The sequence below is a fragment of the Poecile atricapillus genome, chromosome Z (genome assembly GCF_030490865.1).
Source record: "Poecile atricapillus isolate bPoeAtr1 chromosome Z, bPoeAtr1.hap1, whole genome shotgun sequence".
NCBI lineage: Eukaryota > Metazoa > Chordata > Aves > Passeriformes > Paridae > Poecile > Poecile atricapillus.
Genome location: NC_081289.1, coordinates 138,399,391 through 138,421,053, shown reverse-complemented (window position 1 = coordinate 138,421,053; position 21,663 = coordinate 138,399,391). Strand labels below are relative to the sequence as shown.

The 21,663-nt window shown below is 43.7% G+C and overlaps 1 protein-coding gene across 1 annotated transcript in view; it reads left to right on the top strand.

Annotated features, from left to right (window-relative positions):
- Positions 1 to 6,593: 6,593 nt before the first annotated feature.
- The window catches only part of LOC131592684 (ubiquitin-conjugating enzyme E2 R2), a 54,038-nt gene continuing 38,968 nt past the window's right edge, over positions 6,594 to 21,663 (top strand). The window contains exon 1 of the mRNA XM_058864365.1: positions 6,594 to 6,922. Within this exon, the coding sequence (XP_058720348.1) occupies positions 6,746 to 6,922 (177 nt within the window). The 5' untranslated portion in view covers positions 6,594 to 6,745. The remainder of the gene's footprint in view (positions 6,923 to 21,663) is intronic.

Sequence of the window (21,663 nt, the reverse complement as noted above, 5' to 3'; positions counted from 1 at the left end):
CTGAACAGCCAGGTACACAAACTCTTGGAAATTCAAGCCACTGCCTGGCAGGCATAAGGTCACAGTCATCACACTCCTCAGGCCCTAGAATCACAGCTGAAATAGAATTGAAATGCACTTATAATTTATTCAGCAGCTGAATGGGAGCAGCAGGCATTGTGACGGCACTCTTTTATCAAGCCCTTGTGATGGACTTCATCCATTTTAAAAGAGCAAACTGGAGTCAAAAGGGGAGAAAAAAAAAAGAAAAGCCAACTTTATTCAAATTAAAACAAGGAGAAAAAAGGCTGAATCAAAATAGGGAAAAAGAAAATAGCTCCACTAAAGATCTGTTTTTCTCATTTTTCTTCTTCTTTGCTCTGAATCTTCCAAACTTTACATTACTCTGCTGGTGGCTACTTTGATGTAGGAGGCTCCTGTTAACCCAGATGCTGCTGACTGATGCTCAAAAGCATCTTTTCATCCCGGTGATGAGTTCTGCCTGAGAATCAGCTTGGCCATTTTCAGGTGAAAGAGAGCCAGAAGAAGAATTGCAGACAGACTTTTATTCTCAAAGATTGACAAGTACTTCCCCTGAGTACTCTGATGCTCTGCTCTTCAGATAAAGGAACCTATATAGGTGTCAATGTGAAGGTGAGGGCACTTGTATGACTTGTTTTGGTGTTGGTTTTTGTTGTTTTTGTGACTGTGGTGGTTTCTCACCACCACAGTGGTGGGTTGTTTTGGGGTTTTTTGGTAGAAGGGGTTTTTTTTTTGGTTGGTTGGTTGCTTGGTTGGTTGGCTTTTTGGTTTGTTTTTTTGTTGTTGGTTGGTTGGTTGGTTGGTTTGGTTTTTTTGGATGTGAGACTCACCCCATGCAGTAATACTTCACTGTTCACTTGGGCAGCCGACCAGAAAATCACACTTTGATTTTCCTCACTAAAAGATCATAGAGTTTTATGGGGAAATCTTTCCTTGGCATCAGGGCATTTGTGTCAGGGCTGGGATACATCATGATGGTGCTTGTCAGCTGTCTGGTCTGGGACGGAGGTATCTAGTGTAAATAAAAGAAGTAACTCCAGATTCCTCTGTTACTGCCTGTCCAGGGCAGCAAAACCAGCCTGCAAACCCCAGGTGCTGTTTTCCCTCATCCCATGGGCAATGTGTGCTGCTGCTGTGGGAATGATGGGCTGCCAACATTCCCGTGGTCTCATCTGCACCCAGCCAGGGCAATGGCGCTCCAGGAAAGAGAAAGAGGAAGCAATCCTGGCCCCCCTCTCTGTCTTCCATACCCCTACAGTGGTCTTGCCAAGAAAAAACAGTAAAATTTGGGCAGTGGGGAGGCCTATGAGCTCTCTAACAGGAGGAGGAATTGAGTCCAGAGCTGAACCACGTTGACCTAGGAGCACACAAATTTCTGCTTTGGGCAGTCTGAAAGACAAATACTACAGAACTGGTCGGACAAATAGGCTGTTTAGAACCAACTTTGGGGCAGGACAGTGATGAGGTGTCCTCATCACCTCCAGGTGCTCTGCTCTGTTTCAGTATAGCCCAAGGAATAGCTGCTTGTTCTTTGAGCTACAAAGGGCTCCTGGTGGGGTAGCTGTAAGCTAAGCAGAACTCTTTTCCCCTGCCTGATCTTCTTCATCACTTCACCATCTGGCTTGCTGCGTGTAAAAGGTATTGAAGTCCAGCCCAGAGTTCCCAGGATCCCTGTTGATGTTTCACCAAAGCACAGGAGTGGGAAGGAGGCAGAAGGAGAGGAAATGGTGTTGGTGGTGTTGATGGTACTGTCTTTTATCCCAGGTGAATCCAGTTCCCCTGGAGAAAAAGCAGGTATGTTATCCTTTGTGCCACTCAGGAAAGAAATTAGAGAAAGCAGTGGAAAGCATCACATGAGAGGATTCTGTCCTAAGAATGGAGTCACACAGGCACTCCCACATCTTCCCACCTCTTGTCCTCTCTCTCTGACAGCTCATGGAGCAGTAACCCTCTAATGTGACACCAAGACAGGTTTGCATTTTCAAAGCTTCTGCTGTTGCTAAGCAGAGGAGTTAATTCTCAGTTTGTTATTCTTTGTGAACACAGCTCACAGGAAGAATGAAATAAATGAGGAAGAGAGATATTAAAAACAGCTGATAGGAACAAAGCTGAAAGGACTTAGAAGTTTTCAAGACAGATTTAACCCCTATTGCACTGGTGGCACCTTGAGGTCCAGTTTACAGTGACAAGTTCTGCTGCTAGGGACTGGATTAATGGTATGTATAGCCTCCTCCTCTCCCAGTGAGACTTGCCCTTCCTGGAGCCCCATCTTCTCACATCAAACTCTATTTCTTGTTCCTTGAGCCCAAAGAACAAACTGATTCATTCAGTTGAAAATAAAGGAAATTAGAAGAAGGCACAATGCTGTTTGTGGCAGAGCACACCCCAAGTAAAGCCCTGCTTGCAGGTAATCAGTGACCATCCATGGGAGAGCAGCTGAAAGAGGAGAAGAAGGCGGCTTCATCCTTTCATCATGATATATCAGAGGTGATTGGAGGGAAGAAATGCCATATGATTAAAAAAAAAAGTTATACTAGCCTCAGGGCAGCCTGGGTGCAGGGAAGGGGACACCAGGTAGAGCAGCTGAGTCTCTCTGGAAGCACAGGAAGAAATGCAGGCAGGAGCCTGGGAGGGGGCTGCCAGGCTGTACAGGCTTCAAAATGCTCTGTTTCTTCAACAGTTTCTATTTTCTTTGAGTGCTGAATGTTTTTGCAGGAAAGGAAAAAAAAAATCAGAGGGAGAAAGACCAATATCCTTTCTAAAAGCAGACCTGGTGGAAAATTTGCAGTCTGCTCCTTGAATACACCAGGATTTGCTTTACTGTCTGCCTTGCATGATTACATCTTGTGTTAACATTCAAGACAGGCATCAGGCAGAGATAAATCCTGAATAACTCCAAACTTTGCTTCTTCCATCTCTTCCATCATTAGGCAGGTTCAGACAAAGCCTGTACTGGAGGCTGGCTGCAAGAAAAGATTTTTTGAGGGCAGTGCAACCAAAAGGGCTTGGCTCCTGTACATTTTTCTCCAAGCATGAGCAAATCCATGTTTTACCAGCAAGCTGGGATGTCCTATTAACAGAATAGGTCTTTGCTGGCAGGCATCAGCACAGAAGTCACAGCATGTGTTATGTCCATCAACTAAAGACAATTTAAGAAGCATGCAAAGATCCATGAATATGTCCTGAGGAGTGCAACAAAGGTGGTGAAAAGGCTGGACGAATGTCTTTAGAGGAGCAGCTTAGGACTTTGGGCTTGTCTAGTTTGGAGAAAGGGGGCTCAAGGTAATGCTATCTACAGGTTCCTGAGGAGGGGAAGTACTGAGCTCTTCCTGCTATCCAGTGATAGGACACATGGGAATGATTCAAAGATGTGCCAGAAGAGGTTTAGACTTGGCATCAAGGAAGCATTGCTTTGCAGAGTGAGTGGACAGACATTGGAATAGGCTTCCTAGTGAGGTAGCTAATGCCCCCAGCCTGTCAGTGTTTAAGGGACATTTGGATAACACCCTGAACAATATTCTTGAACTTTTGGTCAGCCCTGAATTGGTCAAGCAGTTGAACGGGATGATTGCTGTAGTCCCTTCCAACAGAAACGGTCACTTCTTTTCTGTTCTATTCCACTGACATAAATAAAAAGAACATGCAATCAAACTTCCACCAGAAAACACCGACAGCATGGTACTGCCCAGCCTCCAAGGAGTTTCTCTGACAGTGTTTCATGATCCAGCTCTCCAGCCTCTTGATGAGGAAGTGAGAGCTGAATTAAGCAGCTTTCAGTAAATCTGAGCTCATTCCAAGGTGGCAAAGAGCGAACCATAGCCACTGACCTGTGCCAGTGGCTGACCTGTCTCTGTAGGGGAACACACACTTCATTTCAGCAGTCAGTCAAACTGCAGATGGATGAGGGATGTTCCTCCATATTACCCTGTGGCACTGGTTGCAGCTCCATGAGAAAATTGATGCCAGTCCCCACAGAGACATTGTCTGGGGCGAGATGAGATTTTGCAAGGGCTGAAGTATTTTATAGCTGAGAGACAATCACAAGCTCTGGACTAGGACCACTGACAGTGCTGGGGGACCTTTGGAGAGGGTAATGGGGGCTATTGGGGAAAGCTCAAGAGGCAGGAGAAGGACAAGCAGAGCAGTCTCAGGGACAAGGGGGAAGATGCCTTGTTTTTCACTGGGAAACAGGGAAATTTGTCCTGGGAGCAGCTGGAGCTTGGAGAAAACCATCTGCTTTCTGCTCTCTTCCTTGGGCCAAGGTCTGGAGAAGGAGCCAGAGCCAAGGCTGCCAAGTGTCAGGGAGAAACTTCAAGGTCCCCCACGTAGCGCAGGCTGCTGCAGCTGCATGATCTCCCACCAGCACATGGGGCCTTGGCTATCAGTCCTGTGCCTTTGGGAAAGTCCATGGCGTTGGAAAACATAGGAGATTTAACCTGCAGTCACCCATGTCTACAGCATTGTCATTGGGATGGGAAAGCATGGGAGGTGAAGAGGGCAAAGGAAAAGGTTAAAGCCACGTAATGACATAGGGATGATGGGACACATCATCCAATTTGTTTGTCCAAGGAGCAGGTGCCTCTGTGAGGTGGCCTGAGCCGTGCCATGCGCAGAAGGATGAAACAAATGCCAAGCAGAAATGGGTCATCCTCCTCCTGGACAATTATGGTTATTTTTCTTTATTTATTTTTTTTAATGAATATCATTTATGTTATTCATTAAATACTCACTAAGGAATGGGTGCTGGCTCATGTTTATTGTTTGATATATCTCTACATTTCTGCAAGAATTTTTCACCCTTAGCCAAGCCAGGGAATGGCAGGAAGGCTGGAAATGGCATATTCTGGTGTGACTACATCACACATCTGTGGAGAATGTGAGAACAACATGTTGGGGTGAGGGATGGCAGCTTCTTATTTGTGTCCTACTGCAGCTTGGGAGCTGCAGGATTTTTATGGGGCCCTGAGTCATGTGAGGTCACTCCTCAAAAACCATGCTCTGTACAAAACCATCTGTTTTGTGATCATGGGTGCCTGTCAGTGGGCCAACCATGCCCTGTTGTACCCACTCATGACCTGTGACTATCTGGACAGGCTGGATGGATGGATGGACCAAATGTGTGAGGTTCAATAAGACCAAGTGCCAGGTCCTGTCTCTGGGTCACAACAACTCCTGCAGCTCCAGGCTGGGGTAGAATGGCTGGAAAGCTGCCCAGTGGGAAAGAACATGGAAACTGCTTGACAGAAGCTGAACATGAGACAACAGCAGTTTGCCCAGGTGGACAAGAAGGCCAGTGGTATCCTGGCTTGGATCAATATTAAAAGCAGCAGGATTAAGGAAGTGATCCTTGCCATGTACTTATCACTCGTGAGGCACTTCAAGTGCTGTGTTACAGTTCTGGGCCCGCCCCAATCCAGGAAGGAGATTGAGGTGCTGGAGCAAGTTACGAGAAGGGCAATGGAACTGGTGAAGGATCTGGAATCCATCTCCTGTGAAGAACAGCTGAGGGTGTTTAGGGAGTCTTTATCACTGCCTGCAACTCCCTGAGAGGAGGGTGTATCTGGAGGTCAGTGTCTTCTCCCAGGCAACCAATGACAGGATGAGGGGATGTAGAATGACAGAATAAGCTGAGTTGGCAGGGAAACACCAGGATCATCGAGTCCAATTCCTGGCCCTGCACAGGGGACCCCAAGAGTCACCCCTTGTGCCTGAGAACATTGTCCAAATGCTTCTTGAATTGCATGAGGCTTGGTGTTCTGTCCCTTTCCTTGGGGAGTCTGTTCCAGTGCCCAGCTACCCTCTGGTGAAAAACTTTTTCCTGATATCCAAACTAAACCTCCTCTGACACAGCTTGATGCCATCCCCTCAGGTCCTGTCACTGGGCACCACAGAGATCAGTGTCTGCCCCTCCTGTCCCCCTCATGGGGAAGTTGTAACTACAATGAGGTGTCCCCTTAGTCTCCTCCAGGCTGAACAGACCGAGTGACCTCAGCCTCTCCTCACACATCTTCCCCTTGAGGGACTTCATCATCCATGTTGCCCCCCTTTGGGCACTCACTAATAGCTTAATGTCTCAAGCTGTGCCAGGGAAGGCTTATGTTGGACATTAGGAAGAATTTCTTCACAGAAAGAGTCATAATACATTGGAATGAGCTGCCCGGTGGGGTGATGGAGTCACTGTCTCTGGAGGTGTTTGAGGAAAGACTGGACATGGCACTCAGTGGTGGAGTTAGGTCATAGGTTGGACTCGATACCGTCGATTTTTTTCCAAACGACTTGATGCCTTGATTTTCTGACCCCACGCTACACAACAGCCCCGTGTATCCCTCCCACCCACACGTGACTCCTCCCCCGGACGGCCGCAGCACCCACGAGTGCGGCCCCTTTAAAGGCACGCGGAGGGGAGGCGTGGCGCGCGGCAGCGCGTGCGGCGGGGCGTGTCTCGGGGCGAGGCGGGGCGTGGCCTGGCTGTGCGCCGGGGCACGGCCGGGCGTGCGGCGGGGGCGTGGCCGGGTGCGCGGGGGCGTGGCTAACGGAGCGGCGGGGGCGTGGCCGGCGCGGCGCGCTGAGGTCAGCGCGAGCGGCGCCGTCACAAAAGGAAGTGGCGGCGGCGGGGCCGTCAGCGCGGGGAGGGGCGGGGGCGGCACCGGCACCACCGGCACCGGGACCACCGGGAGCGGCACCGGGAGCGAGGAGGCGCCCGCGGCGGGGGCCGCGCCGCGCCATGGCCCAGCAGCAGATGAGCAGCTCGCAGAAGGCGCTGATGCTGGAGCTGAAGTCGCTGCAGGAGGAGCCGGTCGAGGGCTTCCGCATCACCCTGGTCGATGAGTCCGACCTCTACAACTGGGAGGTGGCGATCTTCGGGCCCCCCAACACACTCTACGAGGGCGGGTACTTCAAGGTACGGGCCTTTTCCCCGCGCCGCGGGCCGCGGTGTGGGGCTGGGCCGGGGCCGGGCCTGCGGGAGGGGGCACGGGCACGGCCTGGGCAGAGGGAGAGCCGCGCCACAGCCGCCGCTGCGCTCTTAATCTACTCTTTTAGCCCCAGAGAGCCTCCTGGAGAAACCTCGGTGAAGGGTGAGAGTTCTCCCCTTCCGCCCCAAGTTGCCTGCTGGGCTCTGCTCTGTGTGTATTTCACAGAATTGTTACGGTTGGAAGGGACCTCTGGACATCATCTCCTACCGTGTTTCCACATCCTTGCAGTACCTGCAGGGAACTTGGAGAAAAGATGGGGCAAGACTATTTACAAGAGCATTTAGGGGCAGAACAAGGGGGGAATGGGTTCAAACTGAAAGAGAGTAGATTTAGCTTAGATATTAGGATGAAATTGTTCATTGTGAGGGTGTTGAGGCGCTGGCCCAGGTTGTCTAGAGAAGCTGTAGATGCCCCATCCCTGGCAGGGTTCAAGGCCTGGTTGGATAGGGCTTGGGGAGCAACGTGGTCTAGTGGAGGGTGTCCTTGCCCATGACAGGGGAGCTGGAACTAGATCCATCTTCAAGGTGCCTTCCAACCCAAACATTTTGTGATTCTGTGATATTTCTTTCAAATTAAGAGGCTTCTGAGCCATCCCTTGAAAGCTTCACTCATCGATGGCTTATTCAGGGTAAAGGCAGTATTTTCCTCAGGGCTCCGTGGGCTTCAGGGCTGTTTGACACAATTATTTTTCTACTCCTGTGTTCTTCCTCTCCACACTTTAAGAAAGCAGCCTTCAAAGGGCTGTGGCAAGACATGATGGGTGAAGGTAGATTCAATTCCTTTCTCAGTCTTCCTGTTAATACAAAAAAACTTTTGTGGTTGCTATTTCCACTCTTGTGAGTACAGCAAATAAGAAATCTGGCACAGCCATCCCAGAAAAGAGCTGAAGGGAGTGTACTTAAATTATCAAAACAACTGGAGAAGGGAGTTGCACCTTTTTCTTAAAACAAGCAATTGGAAAACCTTTGTGCCTGCAGAAGATGTGTTGCATTAGGCACACTCCCCTGTGCTTGATATCTGCTTGATCTCTGGCAAAATACTGTCCCCATGAGCTTACTTCTCCCAGCAGTTAACTGTTTTAGTTGTGGCTCCTGCATCTCCCATTTCATGCCCTTTGGCTTCTCTCAAACTGGAAAAAAAAAATCTGGATGATGTCTTTGCTTGACTAACGTGCACCTTTGGTGCCTCTTGGCCTCTACAGGTCAAGGTTTAAGAGCTTTGTTCCACAAAACCAAAATAACCTGTAGCTTGGGGAATAATGGATTTGAGTCACATTCAGTTTGGCTTCATTGTTTGGAAGGAAAGGAAGGCTTTGGCATAAGACTTGCCTTTTGTAATGAGTTGGCTGGCTTACTCAGGTAGGTGTGATAGGTATATTCTTAGACTCACCTCCATTATTACTTATTCAGGAAGTCACTCTAGTCTTTGGTTGGTAACAGTGTCATCTTTACATCCGAATGGTCTGGTGACCTCTTCCTGCACTTATATTACTCATCCATTTTTTTTTCAAAGAAATCATGACTGATCAAAATAGTTTTGTTTGGTTGGGGAGCTCTCTGGACTGCATATTTGCAGTTGCTCCTGAAAAGACGCAGAAGCTGCCTGAGAAATAATTTGGGGATGTGTATTAACAAGTGTACCAAGGCTCCCAGTTGCCTTACCACAGCACTGTTACTGGGTTTTTGGGTATTTGATGTCTTTGAACTGCTTTGTCTTTCTTCTTAATTCTCTTGACCAATCCTGTGATAGTTGTTTTGAGAGTGGAAAGATGAGGTCTCCTGATGCTTCCACCCCTCCCCAGCAGTGGGATTCCCTTCAAGTGCCATGGCTGAAATCTCTCATGTGCTGTTTTTGTCTCATCTTTGGTCCACAAGGAGCCCTGCGTGGCCGATTTTCGTAGTGTCTGATCTTTGGTTATGCATCTTGACTTCTGAGACACTGAAAAAGGAAGGAGTACTGTGAGAAATTATATTCTTGGCTCTCTTTGTCTTAGGTCTTTGCATGTGTTAGACTCTACTTATGGAATCATTTGGAGATAAGAAAAATGCCCTAACTTTATTTGATGGGTGACTTCTGCAATATATTAATTGTACATGCTGCTCTGAACTAGTGCTCACCTTGCATGTGTTTCATTTTCCAGATTTCTTAACTTGATGAAATATTTAGCTTTACCTTGTTTTGTATTTTCAGTTTGGTAAGGTTAGAGAAGTGGAATTAGAAAGATGCAATTACAGAATGTAACTTTTTTAAACTTCATGGCAGTGAGAGTTTGGTAATCGTGTTCCACTTGAAGTATAGTTTAAGGGCAGGAACTTGAGGGAAAGTACATGGGCTTCTAGTTAAGCTAGAGTATAAATATTTAAAGGAAAACTTGTGGTTAAGGTTACTTTAATAAAGAAAGTGTTAGGGATGGTTGATTGGGGAATACAATTGCTTGATTTGCTTTTTGGGAGCTCTTAGAGGTAGTCACATCAACTTTTGGCACCTTGTTTATTCTTGGAGAAATGACCTTTCTCTCTGGGCTGTTGAGCTGATGGAATAAACTGAAATGAGGGAAGTGCTCTCTCTACACCTCCTTGACAGAAGCTACTGTCTAAAGCTGGTTCAACATTTCAACAGATTCTTGTTTCAGTTGTAAGTCCTGTAGCTCTAACATCTGATAAACTGAAGCAGTGAACAAGTCCCTTCAAATGTTTGTTTAAAAATGGTAGGTTGTCAACATGCTGGCTATAATAAAGTCAGAGACTTCTTAAAATTTCAAGCACAGTGTCTAAGCATATTTTATCACCTAATATAGCATGCTCAGATCTGCTGAAGTGCTTCAGGGTTTAGGACTGCCATCTAGATGGAAGTGGAAGCCGCTTCCAGGAGCAACAACTGTATGAAAAGCAGCTTGTATCAGCAAGGAATCATGCAGCAACTCCCCCACCCCATTCCTGTGATCAGCTGAAGGTGGACATCTGAAGTGCAACTTATATCAACCTTTGTCTTACTTAGTGACTGTATTCCCAGTTGTGCTGGATAGCTTTGTAATGTTTTGATCAACCCTTTAAGTTCCTGACTACCATCCCCAAGGAAGGAGTTGAGCTATTTGGCATGGGGAAAATAGTTCAGAGGCAGTGATGTTAAGTCCTTCAAAGAGGTTGCGATAAGAGCAAATGTCTGTCCCTCAGCTGCTGGCAGTAAGAAATGGCCAGTTTGACTAAAGTTTTAGCAGAATCAGTTTTTTTGGGCCACAGGTATTGGACTGCACTAGGTGAACTTGGTTTTTGGTCCCAGACTCACTCACAGAGTGTAAAGATGAAATGTTGGTAGACCTTGTATGTCCAAGATGTTGCTTACATCTGTTTCACTTGCTGAGTTTTTTTGAGTGACAAAGTGAAGATTTTTCTCAGAATGAACTGCTTCGTGTCCAGGTCACAGATAGGGACAATTTCTTCTTTCTTACCTCAGCTGCAAAGGACATGGTGTGATGGATAAGATGGGTCATTAGATCAGATTTCACTGGGCTATGTGGTAGTTCTGAATTGCTGTGGAAGTGATGGAAATGTGTTTTTCTGGTTTTGCAGGCAGTGCCTGAGCAGCAGAGAATCAGCATGTACCGTAATGTGCAGAACTAAGTGTGAGCAGTTCGTCAGTGTCACCTTTATGCCACAGGCATCTTCTATTCATCTGAGAGGGTCCTTTGCTACATGGCAAAACTTCTTCACCTTTAATTTTGGCAGCTGATACATAAAACATGAAACATACATGTTGTGGTGGTGTCCACCACAACAAACATTATGCTGTAATCTGGTGTTGATAGGTACAACTTGGGCTAGATCTCAATGGCTGAGGGCTGTGCATGGTGAAATCTTTACCATCTCAGGTGACTGTTCTTCTCTATCTTGAAATTTTCTTTAATGCTTGAGCCTTCAGAGCCTGGAGGCTGATGAACCTCTGCCCAATGCTTTGATCAAGCAGTGGATACTTGCAGGACTATTAGAAAGTGTTTCCTGATGGCTTGCTTGAGGTCCTGAATGTTTGGTGCAATTGTGCCTTAGCAACAGAGCTTTTAATTGTTTTTGAAAAAGACAGGTCTTCTAATTTTTTAGTTGCCTGGTTTTCTTGTGCTGAGAGCCAGAGTTTCAGGGGAGGTACAAATGAGAAATTATACAAATAGAAACTTCATTAGCACTGCTCAGAAGCATGATTTGACCAAGTACACTGTGTCAAGAAGCATGTTTAATGTAGACCAAAAGTCAATATTAAAAACTCCTTCAGAGGTGATTCAGGCTGGGTGAATTAAAATGAATATACCTAGCATGAAAGGAAACAAGAAAAATTAACTACATTGTTAGAGTTACTATTTCATAGTTCTTAAGGCATTTTATTTCATAAGGTGCTTTTCCTACTTGAAGGAACAAGCCTTGACACATCAATTGGAAGGGAAGAAAACCACCAAGCATTATGATTAGTTTTGTCAAGTAATTTGGGGGCTAAATACTTGGCAAGGCATTGTTACCCATGCTTTTTGTAATTTATTACCCCTGTACTGTGTAGAGTTCTGTATTGTGTCTTAGCTTCTTCCAGGTGATTTGATTTCAAAGTAACTTGCAAAATGTGTTAAGATTTCAGAGCAGGAAATAGAGAACCAATCAGTTACCAATAACTGAATGAACACCATGCTTGAAAGTTTCATATTGTAGTCTACTTCTCATAAAACTTAAAATGAAGCAAATAAAGTTTTCTAAGCACTTAGAATTATACAACTGGTAGAACATTCAATTCCACAAAAATATCCTTAATGCCAGGATAAAAATGTGAGGTACTCAACATAAAAACTGCCTTCCTTGGGCCTCTGCGTTGCACGGTCCTACCGAGTTTCTCTCTGTGTAGTTGATCTATTTTTGTTGCCTTTAGGTATCATTGATGCTAATAAGCAGTGGTTTGGTGCAGCAAAGGGACACAATTGCAGGTGAGTAAAGCCCTGCTTGCTCCAGGTCTGTGGAGCTCCTGTTCAGTCTCAAAAACCAAAGAGCCTCTAAGCTGTCAGAAGGCAAGGAAGCAAAAGTTTTCTTCCGATGTTTATTCATGGATCAAAAACATAGATATGATCCCAGACTCTCAGGCCTGTGGAACACCTGCTTGTTCCTCACTCTGCTGTTGCATATAGTTGTTTGGATGTCTGTGCCTCTGGGCTGCACAGACCACTCACCCATTCTGTAGCCTGTGCTGAACATCAGTGTATCCTCAGGAGGAGATGGGCTAAGTCATGGTGGCACCTAGCCCCATCTTTTCCCTCGGGCTCTTGTGATCCAGGTAGAACTATGGTTTGTGCTGAGAAGTACAGATAGTGGTTTCCAGTTCTGATACTGCATGAACATAGGAGATGATGTGCAGTTGAGTCCTGTTGTACAGCAAGAGGAGTGCTGTAGCACAGCCCAACTCTTCCATCCCATTAGAGTAAAACAGAAAACTTTCCACATTGGTAAATTTAACACTGTTCATTTGCCTAATTTTTGTACAGTGGTCCTTGAATAAGGTAGACTACAACATGAGTTGTAAGGTTTTTTCTCAGGTAACAATGCAAGGAATCATGCCTCTTGAAACTTCTTGTCTGTCTGTTCAAGAGATAGTAACTAAAAGTGTGTAGACTTGCATGTGTTTCATATAATAGAAATTCATGGAAGTATATAGCATTGGAAGAGTGGGGGTTTAAATTTTTTTTTTTTGTGTAAATCCTTTAGATTCAGTACTGCAGTGATGTTATGCCAGTGTCGGAGGGTTTTACACATTGTTACTTTTCAAAAACTTAGACATGTTTACCTTGCTGTTTCTGAAGTCACTCTTATGCTGCCTTGCTATTTTACATGGTAAAAAGGTACACAGGGTACCTTCTCTTTAATAGCACTTTAGGTCTACTACACAGTGCTTATTTTGCATCTGGAGGGTAGGGAATGGCAGGAAAAAACCACTTGCTGAACCTTAACTCTGACCTTTGATGTGCAGGTTTTTTGTGTGGTTTATGGCATGTCCATCAGGTGTTCAGGGTAATGAATAGTATGGACTAAATTATGGAGGTTTTATGCTGTTTTAAATGTACCTGAGTTCAAGTTGGAAATGTCACAGTTACACATTGTCTGCAGTGTGGATGGACTAGAGGTGATGTGACTCATAAATACAGCTGCTCTTATGATTTGGGCTGCATGTGATCAGATGTGTACATACACACATGCATGTACACAAAATTAGTCAGTTATTTCCAGAATGCTGCTTCATTTTTAGGCCTAGTGTTCTTATCCAGCATTATGAGTTAGGGGAATTGCAGTTAATCGTGCTACGCTTTTGTGGTAGTGCTTGCTGAGAATGTCCCATCTCACCAGGCCAGTTTGATATTAATAACTTTGGTGTTGTGTACCCACCCTTGAAGCTCTAGTACCCAAGAGTAACTAGATTGATTCACTGCCTATTGTCACAGTTGCTGAAATATTTAAAATGCATTTGCCCAAAGTGGCTTACAAAGAGTAGAAAAATGAGAGCTACTAAATTATGGTGAGTTTAGGATATTTGGGAATCTTGCTTGACTTGAAGAAATGTGGCCTCAGGACTTCCTGGGTGTTCATTTTAAATTGAAGCTTCTGCCTGAAGAACAATAAGAACATAAAGGGGCTGAATGTTAAATGGGTTACACTTGAAGGCATCATAGTATTTGTGGTTTAGAAAGAAAAGGCTGGCAGGCTGTATCTTACTACCTAAGGTTTCAGTATTAAAGATATGACATATGTTCCTTTTGGACTGCTTTGTTGTCTTAAAATTGTACAGGTAATTTAGACATTTAGGTAAATAGGTTTTGTTTGAGAAATCCAAATTGATAGTAGTAAGGACATGTTTGCAGTAGCTTTGTGACTCTTCCCTGAGTTACAAATCCTAGTTAACTATTTAAAATGTATGTTCTAATGTTCATTGTAGCAAAATATTTGAAAAGGTTAGGATGCAAAGCCCTCTGCCACAGTATTGAAACAGTGGAAGGACCAATGTTCAATCAGTTGTGTCATTCGGGTCAATTTTTGAGTGATAGACATGTGTCCATTGTGCAAAAATTCTTTGATTAAATTAATCTTCAGACATCTCTGCAGCTAGAAACCTTTTACTGTCAGACCTAGGCCAAAGCTGGAATAATATTCTTTTCTGCAGTACCCTCTTCGGCCTTGTCAAAACAAAAGCCATGCAATGGTGTAGCTTTAACTTACAATACATTCTCTGAATACACATTTGTTCTTGCATGAAGTCTGCTCATATAAGCCCCTTATTCATGGATGTAAACCACACTGGTGTTCAAGTGTTTGCTTATCTTGGCTAGAATAAGTATCTGTAAAAGCACTCACCTTTATTAAAAGAATGGGCTTCTTATAATGTATTGAAGAAAACTGAATTTCATCTCTGTGCTCCCACTACTTCTCTGCAAAAGAGTAACTGGACCCATACTTGGTAGCTGACTACCTTTCAGCAGTGCATTAAGCAGTATAACTTGAGAGGCTGACATCTCTTCTGTCCTTTTTAAGTATCTTGTAGCTATTATCTAAATCCCTTCTAATTTGTCATTCATGTAGTAACAAAATGCCCCTACCCAGATGCTTCAGATGAAGGTGCATGGCACTTTTTGTTTAAAGTGGAAAGAAAAAGCCTAGTCTGTTCTTAATGATATTGCCACTTCAGTGGGATCTCTGCCTAACCTCATTTTTTTATTGCTGTGTCCATGTTACTCAAAATGCTAAGTAAGAAAGCTGTTGAGAGACAACTCTTATTGAAAAGTTATTGTTCAATTTCAGTGGATGATGGTAATGTTTCTTCTCTTGTATAGTTCTCTGAGTGTCAAGTGGCATTTTCTTGAGTCAACCACAGTCATGTTTAAACAATTCTCTGTAGAAGACCTGTTTGTTTTTTGGGTTTTTTTTTTGAAAGCCCTTCTAAATGAACCTAGGCTTTTTATATTGCTGTATGATCTCCACTGGAACATATAAAAATGAAATTTTGAGACCAACATATGGAATGATTTCCATTTCGCAGTCTCTGCCAGAAACCTAAAAGTTTATGTCCTTCAAAATTTGACTAATATACTTTCTGTTAAGTTTAACTGATTTTCTTTTTTTTCATGCTGGTTGCAGTCTTTGATTTGTGTGGATGAAGCTTGGCTGGCTTTGGCTTGAAGTACAACAGTAGTGGCACTACTGGGGAAAACTAGGTAGGTTGGGTAGACTTGCTTGAAGCTGTGGACATTTGGGCTTTTGAATTTTGAAACTGGCTGTATTATTGAATATTTTTTGATACTGAAGATGGTTTTGACCCTCAGAGGTTTATGGACAGACTCTTCCGGGGCTAAAAAGCAGATCTGGAGATCTATTTTAAATTACAGTAATAGCTAAGCACATGTACTTGTACCCATGTCATCCATAACTATACTCCATTTGGAAAGGGATTGGAGTTGTACTGGCTAAGGAGGGATGGGGTAAAAAGTCTGCTGGTCTTTGCCACTTTCTTCTCAGTGTTTCGGAATAAGCCTGGGCTCTGTTGATACTCCAATTTCACGGATTCAAGGCAGCCTGTTTAATGTTCAGCTTGGATAAATGGCTGTTAATTTTCAGCTTGCAGGCTTATCCCACACCTACTAAGTAGTTTTTCATATTTTTTCACATCTCTGATGTAAGGGATATACTTATGCTTGGACTCTTCAACCAGGGACCATATTTGGCTTACAAAAACCAGCTAAGTAAACTGCTAGCAGTCAACAAAAGCCATGAGACACTGTGGTGGGATAGCTGCTATAGGTATGGGGTACCTTCCTCAGCCAGGAACTTCCTGCTGGCAGTTGCAGATGTATTCCTGAATGATGGACCAGGTCAGGCTGGGGTAAGGATCATGAGTAACCATCCCAAAGCACAGCATTGTCTGTTCCTGTGCGTGGTGGGGATGCAGTGAAATGTCACATGGGCAAGTCTTCAGCATATGTACTATACCTGGGATCTCATGGGCTGTCCAAGAAGCTAATCCCACATCCTGTGGGATCAGCTCTGTGTGTGCAATAGCAGAGGCATGGAGGAAGGCTCTGGTATGCTTGGCCACAAAAGACCTGTCATTGTCATGCCACCAGGCCTCTTCATTTGTCTTGGAATCTCTTGGAATCCAAGCCCACCTCAGGCATCTCCCTCTTCCTTCAGCTCTTCCTAAACTAGAATAAATGTACTTGAGTCATGACTGCGGGCTCACAAGGCCACCACATGTGATTTGATTGGTGCTCCTGGTATCTCAGCCTTGTTCGGTTTCATCTTCTCCCCTGCCACTGCCAACTTTGTTGGGCATGTGGATGACTTTCACCTCCTTAGAAACACAGAATTATTATGGTTGGAAAAAAACCTCTAAGATCAAGTCCAACCACCAACCCAGTATCCACCACCATGTTCACCACTAAACCGTGTCCACAAGTGTCACATCCATGCTTTTTTCCAAGAGAACAATGAAGTATTTTTGACCTGCCTACATCTAATTTGTACTTCCAAGATGGCAAGTGTCTGCTTTTAAAACAAATGTGATGCTATAACTCTTAAGTTATGCTGCAGCAATTCTAAGACAGCTTTGGCTGGAGGTCAGTTCTGTTGTATTTTTAACTCTTTCATGCTCCAGTTTATTTCCCATTGCATGGCTTTTTGTTCAGATTGCATTGGTTCATAGCTGGGGTTATAATTAAGTCTTGGAGTTTTTTCTTTCCTTTTCTTGCAAAGTAAAGAGCAGTGACTTCGGTGCTCTGGAAAGAATGTTTCACAGAATCAATTAGGCTGGAAAAGACCTCTGAGATAAAGTCCAACCTGTCACCAAACACCACTGTATCAACCAGACCATGGCCGAATAGAGGGGGAACAATGTCTGTATAACTAGTGGGTTTTTTATGGTTGTTTAAGCTCTATGCTGGATCTTTTTCTAGTAAAAAAAAAAATGTACTATGAAGGAGGTGTTTTATGGAAGAGAAACATAACGATGGTACTGGGAAGGAGTTTCCCCGTTCTCAGAAAAGGCTTCAATTTTGTTAGGCTACTTTTGTGTGATGCATAATTTGTACAACTATAGTAATGCAGAAAAACTAAGGATAACAACATCTGAACTGAGCCTAAAACCCACTTTTAATACTAGGCTGTTGCACTGAATTTGATTCTTAATTTGTACATTAGTCACTATATGATGTCAATGTGAAATAAGAGGGTTATGAGAAATAAACTTCTTCCAAGAAAAGTTTTGTGTCTATTACAAGATGCTTTTATGGCCAACCAAACATCATCTTCTGCTATGTAGTAACAAGCCTTCTTTCGTACATGTTTAGCTGATCTTTATGTGGTAAAACTATTAAATATTGCTGTGTCACATTTGCTCTGAATGCAGATCACAACAGTCTGATGTTAGACTGGGTGAAAGATGCACAGTCCAGAATCTGTCATCTGTTAGGCCCTTTGTGTGGGTGAAGCACAGCTCTTGTCCAGAACAGTCTATGGATGCTACACAAACAGGATGAGAGAGCCACTGCAATGCTTTGTTCATCATCTGTAGTGACTGTAAGAGGTGCTCACGTGAAGGACATTGGGCTGGCATTGAAGGAGCCCTGTAGATGCACAGGACTTTTTACAAAATGTTCTTTGTCTTGTCTTGTCAAAATGTTCTTTGACAAGAGTAAGAGTAATTCAGTGCATAGATACTAAGCCCTCTATCTGGTTCATATTCATTATTCTGGAAAAATTAACACTTTTATTTAAAATATGTATATCCTATAATAGCATAATTGACTAAATCTGTAGGTAGAAAGTGTTATGCTTTTTATAAATAACTGTTGGGAGAGCTTTCTTCCAAAACAAATGGGACATATATGTTTACAAGTACAGTATTTAATTTTGGAATGGCTGAAGAAGTTAAATTTATAGCTTTCAGGCTGCTTAAGCACAAAAGCAAGGAGATTTTTTTCAATAAGGAGTTCTGCTTATTCCTGGTTTTTAAAAATAAAAGCCTGAGCAGTTTCTTGAAGCGCCCCAGCACAGAACCTGATGTACTGACAAGTCACACTCCTCTGCACAGACTTTGTCCGTGAGGCAGCTGCGGCAATTCTCTAAGAGCAAAAAATAAAGCTGGGGTTGTGTAACTTAACCTGGGGGAGGAGGGGGACATTCCTGGTGCTGAAGAGAAAGGCATCAAGTCAGGGCCTGGGTATGTAAGCTTGTGAGACGTATGCTATGCAGGCTTCACAAATAAATCTGAGTGTATTGTGGAGAATCCAGGCAAACTTCTCATTGGAGGAGGCAAAGTTATCCCTTTCCTTGTCTTATCATTTGAAATATCAGAGGGACCTGCACTGAGTTCGAAGCTACCCTGCTTTTTTACTTCCCACTTCTGGGATTTCTTTCTTATACTGTATTAATTGCTCGAGCCTCTTGTGCATTTCCAATACAGCCACCCCAGGTCTTCTCTCCTACTTCGAAGCGTAGATTTAAAATAAAGCCTCTCGGCATAGAGAAGCCAGCATGTGGGATTTGATGTGAAGTGCGGAAGTGTGAAAGGGCTTGCAGCTCTGCAGCACAGCCTGGGAAACAGCCTGGTGTTGCACGTCGTGGAGCTGGCATATTTGCAGGGCAAGTTTTGGTTCCAGTCAGTTAAGACGAGGTTTGAAATCTATTACTGACAAGCCTCTGAGTTCTGTTGTGCTTGTCACCCCAAGTGCAATTACCCAGGCTATGCCACAACACTGAGCTTAAAACACACGGGCAGAAAGCCAAATTCTGCACTTAGCAAGCACTTTAAATAGAAAACTACAGCACAACTGACCTGCAGGTACCTTTCCTTTTATAAGGAAGGCTGGCGTTTCTAACTGCTTTAATTATAAATGCATTGGTAAATGCTGTTGTAGAATATTCACTTAAATAATGTTACTCACAACTTAATGTGATTGCTATGTAAAGTTCGAGTTTTAGGCAGAATATAAAGCCTTTACCTTCTCTAATTTTGTTAACCTTGTGAAAATAGGTACAGCAAAAGGAATACGTAGGGCATTTTCCAGTGATACTTTGGCACCCATGGCAAATCACCAAGGTCCACGCTAATAAACCATTGCAATCATTTTGTAGTGTTTAAGTATGTCTGCAATGCAGCACTGGCACATTTGACCTGTCTCAGGCACAGCAGTGGGGTCTGTTAGTGACAGCATGATATTTAACACCAGTTGTGAACTGACCCAGCTTAGAGTTGGTTCTACAGCCCATGCTTAATCCCACGTTGCCATGGTTCAGGCACCACCTGTATCCGTGATAATGGATGCAAAGCCGGTGCAGTTGCAGCTGTAAATCTCTAAGTCACAGCAGTGAGGGCCATGTAGACAGAAACTTGGGAAGCTGCTCTGGTGTGGCTTCAGGTGCTGATGGTACAAAGATGCTTCGAGATTGTTGTTACAACTTAACCTGACCTAGCTTAGTTGTTTCTGTTGGCTTATCCCATATCTGGTAAAATGTAAATTCTAATGAAAGCTCATGCTGTGATTGAAGTTGTGGAACCTTCTTGTTTGTGTTTAAGATAGATGGACTGTGGGGAGAGGAGTGCTACGCAGGATCTTACTGCGGTACTTTTACTACTGAGAAATTCCTGGAAATTATAATATAGCAGCCTAAGACTTGGCTGCCTGCAGAGCTCAGCTGAATTTGCCACTTGGTTTCATGGCTATCATGGCTGGAAAGTTTAACAGCTTAAGCCTCACTTAGCTAAAACATCCATGTAGTTATGGAGGTTGTCTACTTACTGATTGCTTCACAGAGGTTCTATGACCCTTTTTTAGAAAAGATACGTGTATTGGTGTGCATTTCAGTGCCTAGATGAGTTTAAGAAATCTTACGTTGCTTTCTTTCTCTTGATAACAAAATTGAAGGAGTGTTCAGTTTCTGAGTTATTGAAAGTGACACCATAGGTTCATAAACCTGGTTTGGATGTTTACCTGTGTGATAGCTTAAATTCCAAGGTACTGAGGCAATCAGACTTTTTACAGGCTTATAGGAATCCTCACTGGTGAGGGTATAATTAAAACAAAGCTATTCCTGTGTCAGGAACTTGAGATTCTTAGGACAGAAGATCCCAAAAGCTATTAAAAGTTAAAAAACCACAAAAGCCAGATTTCAAAAATCACTGTTTCTGGCAACTGATTTCCTAGAAGTTATGGTGAACGGAAGGGAAGCCCAAGATAGATGGAGCTGAGGTGCTGGTGTTGATGAAGTGGTTGTCTTGGCAACTGCAGTCACTTAAATATCCTGAGGAAAATAGCAAGCAAATGTTAAGATTGAGAAATGGCATCAGATTGACAGAAGAACCAGGAGCAATGAGCAGCTTGAGGCTTACACAGGAAGTTGATATGACTACCGTAGCAAGTTGCTGTTTTCAGTGGTGGGACTCTTGAGTGTTGTGACCCCGATGGCTCTTCTCTTGTAATGGCAGTGTGCCTGGCTGCCTACTTGCTGCATGAGGTCAGATTCCTGGGGAGACACCTTCCAGGGTATATTTATCCCCAAAAGGTGACTGCTGCATGTGTTGTGAATTTACCGGTGCGCTTCATTTCGCATTCCTGCTGTTCAGTGTAGTATACAAGTATTGCAGCGAAATCGCAGTGCAAAATTAACCCTGCATGCAAGCAGGTACTAATACGAGAATTGTATTCCATGTCATAGATTAACTGCTGGAGCTGCAACTGTGTCAGGGATTGCTCTAGGTCCCTGTAGTGCTTTCCATAGTGAGAAATTGAGCCATCTTGCTATGTGTGTTTTGCTAATCATGATTGTACATGCTGATTTGTGGTTCTGTAGGTAAAAACTGGTAAGTTTTAATCTTTTGCTTCCCTTATGAAGTACTTAATTCTCCTTCACTTCATCACAAAAAGCACAGCCCAGAGAAAGCCCAACTGAGTAAAACAAGTAGAATTTGAGCCAGTTTTTTCCTGCTGCCACAAGCATATTTGTAACTGCCAACTATGACAGGTATTTCTACAGGCACTGAATCTTAAGCAGAACACCAGCTGCTCAGAGAAGTTAAAGAAGACTAGGTGTACTCTTTTTGGCTTTCATCTAATTCTTTGTTTCTGAGCTTCTCTTTGTGTAGTAACTTACGAAAAGTCACAGTTGAAAACTTCATTCAAATGAAGTTGTAAGCTTGTAAGCTACTTCTTGCTGCAAAGGCCAGCAAATAGTGAAAACTTCTAGTAGGATTAATTTCCTATCACATTTATTCCCTTGTTTTTTCCTAGGAAAAATCCTACCCTACCTATTTTTTATTTTTATTTTTTTTTTTTTTTTTTCCTTTTATCTGCTTGTTTAAAAACTACCTGGCTCTGCTGGTAGTGATTAGGGTCCTAGGTGGACTTGATGTTCCTGTGACACAGGTCCAGCTTGGTGCTCTGGTTATTTCATTTAGTCATTTGACCATGTTTTTCTGTTTACGCACATTTTTCAACACAGACAAAATCTCTGCTAACTTTCCCTAATAGCAATGTAAGCCTACTACAGTTTAATAGTTGATTTACTTCTGAAGCTTTGCCTAATTAGAGGGAGGTTTTCCTTGGCAAGTGATACCAGTTTCTGCAGTACTGAAATGTTAGAAATTGCAGTCCCTTGTGTAAAGCAGA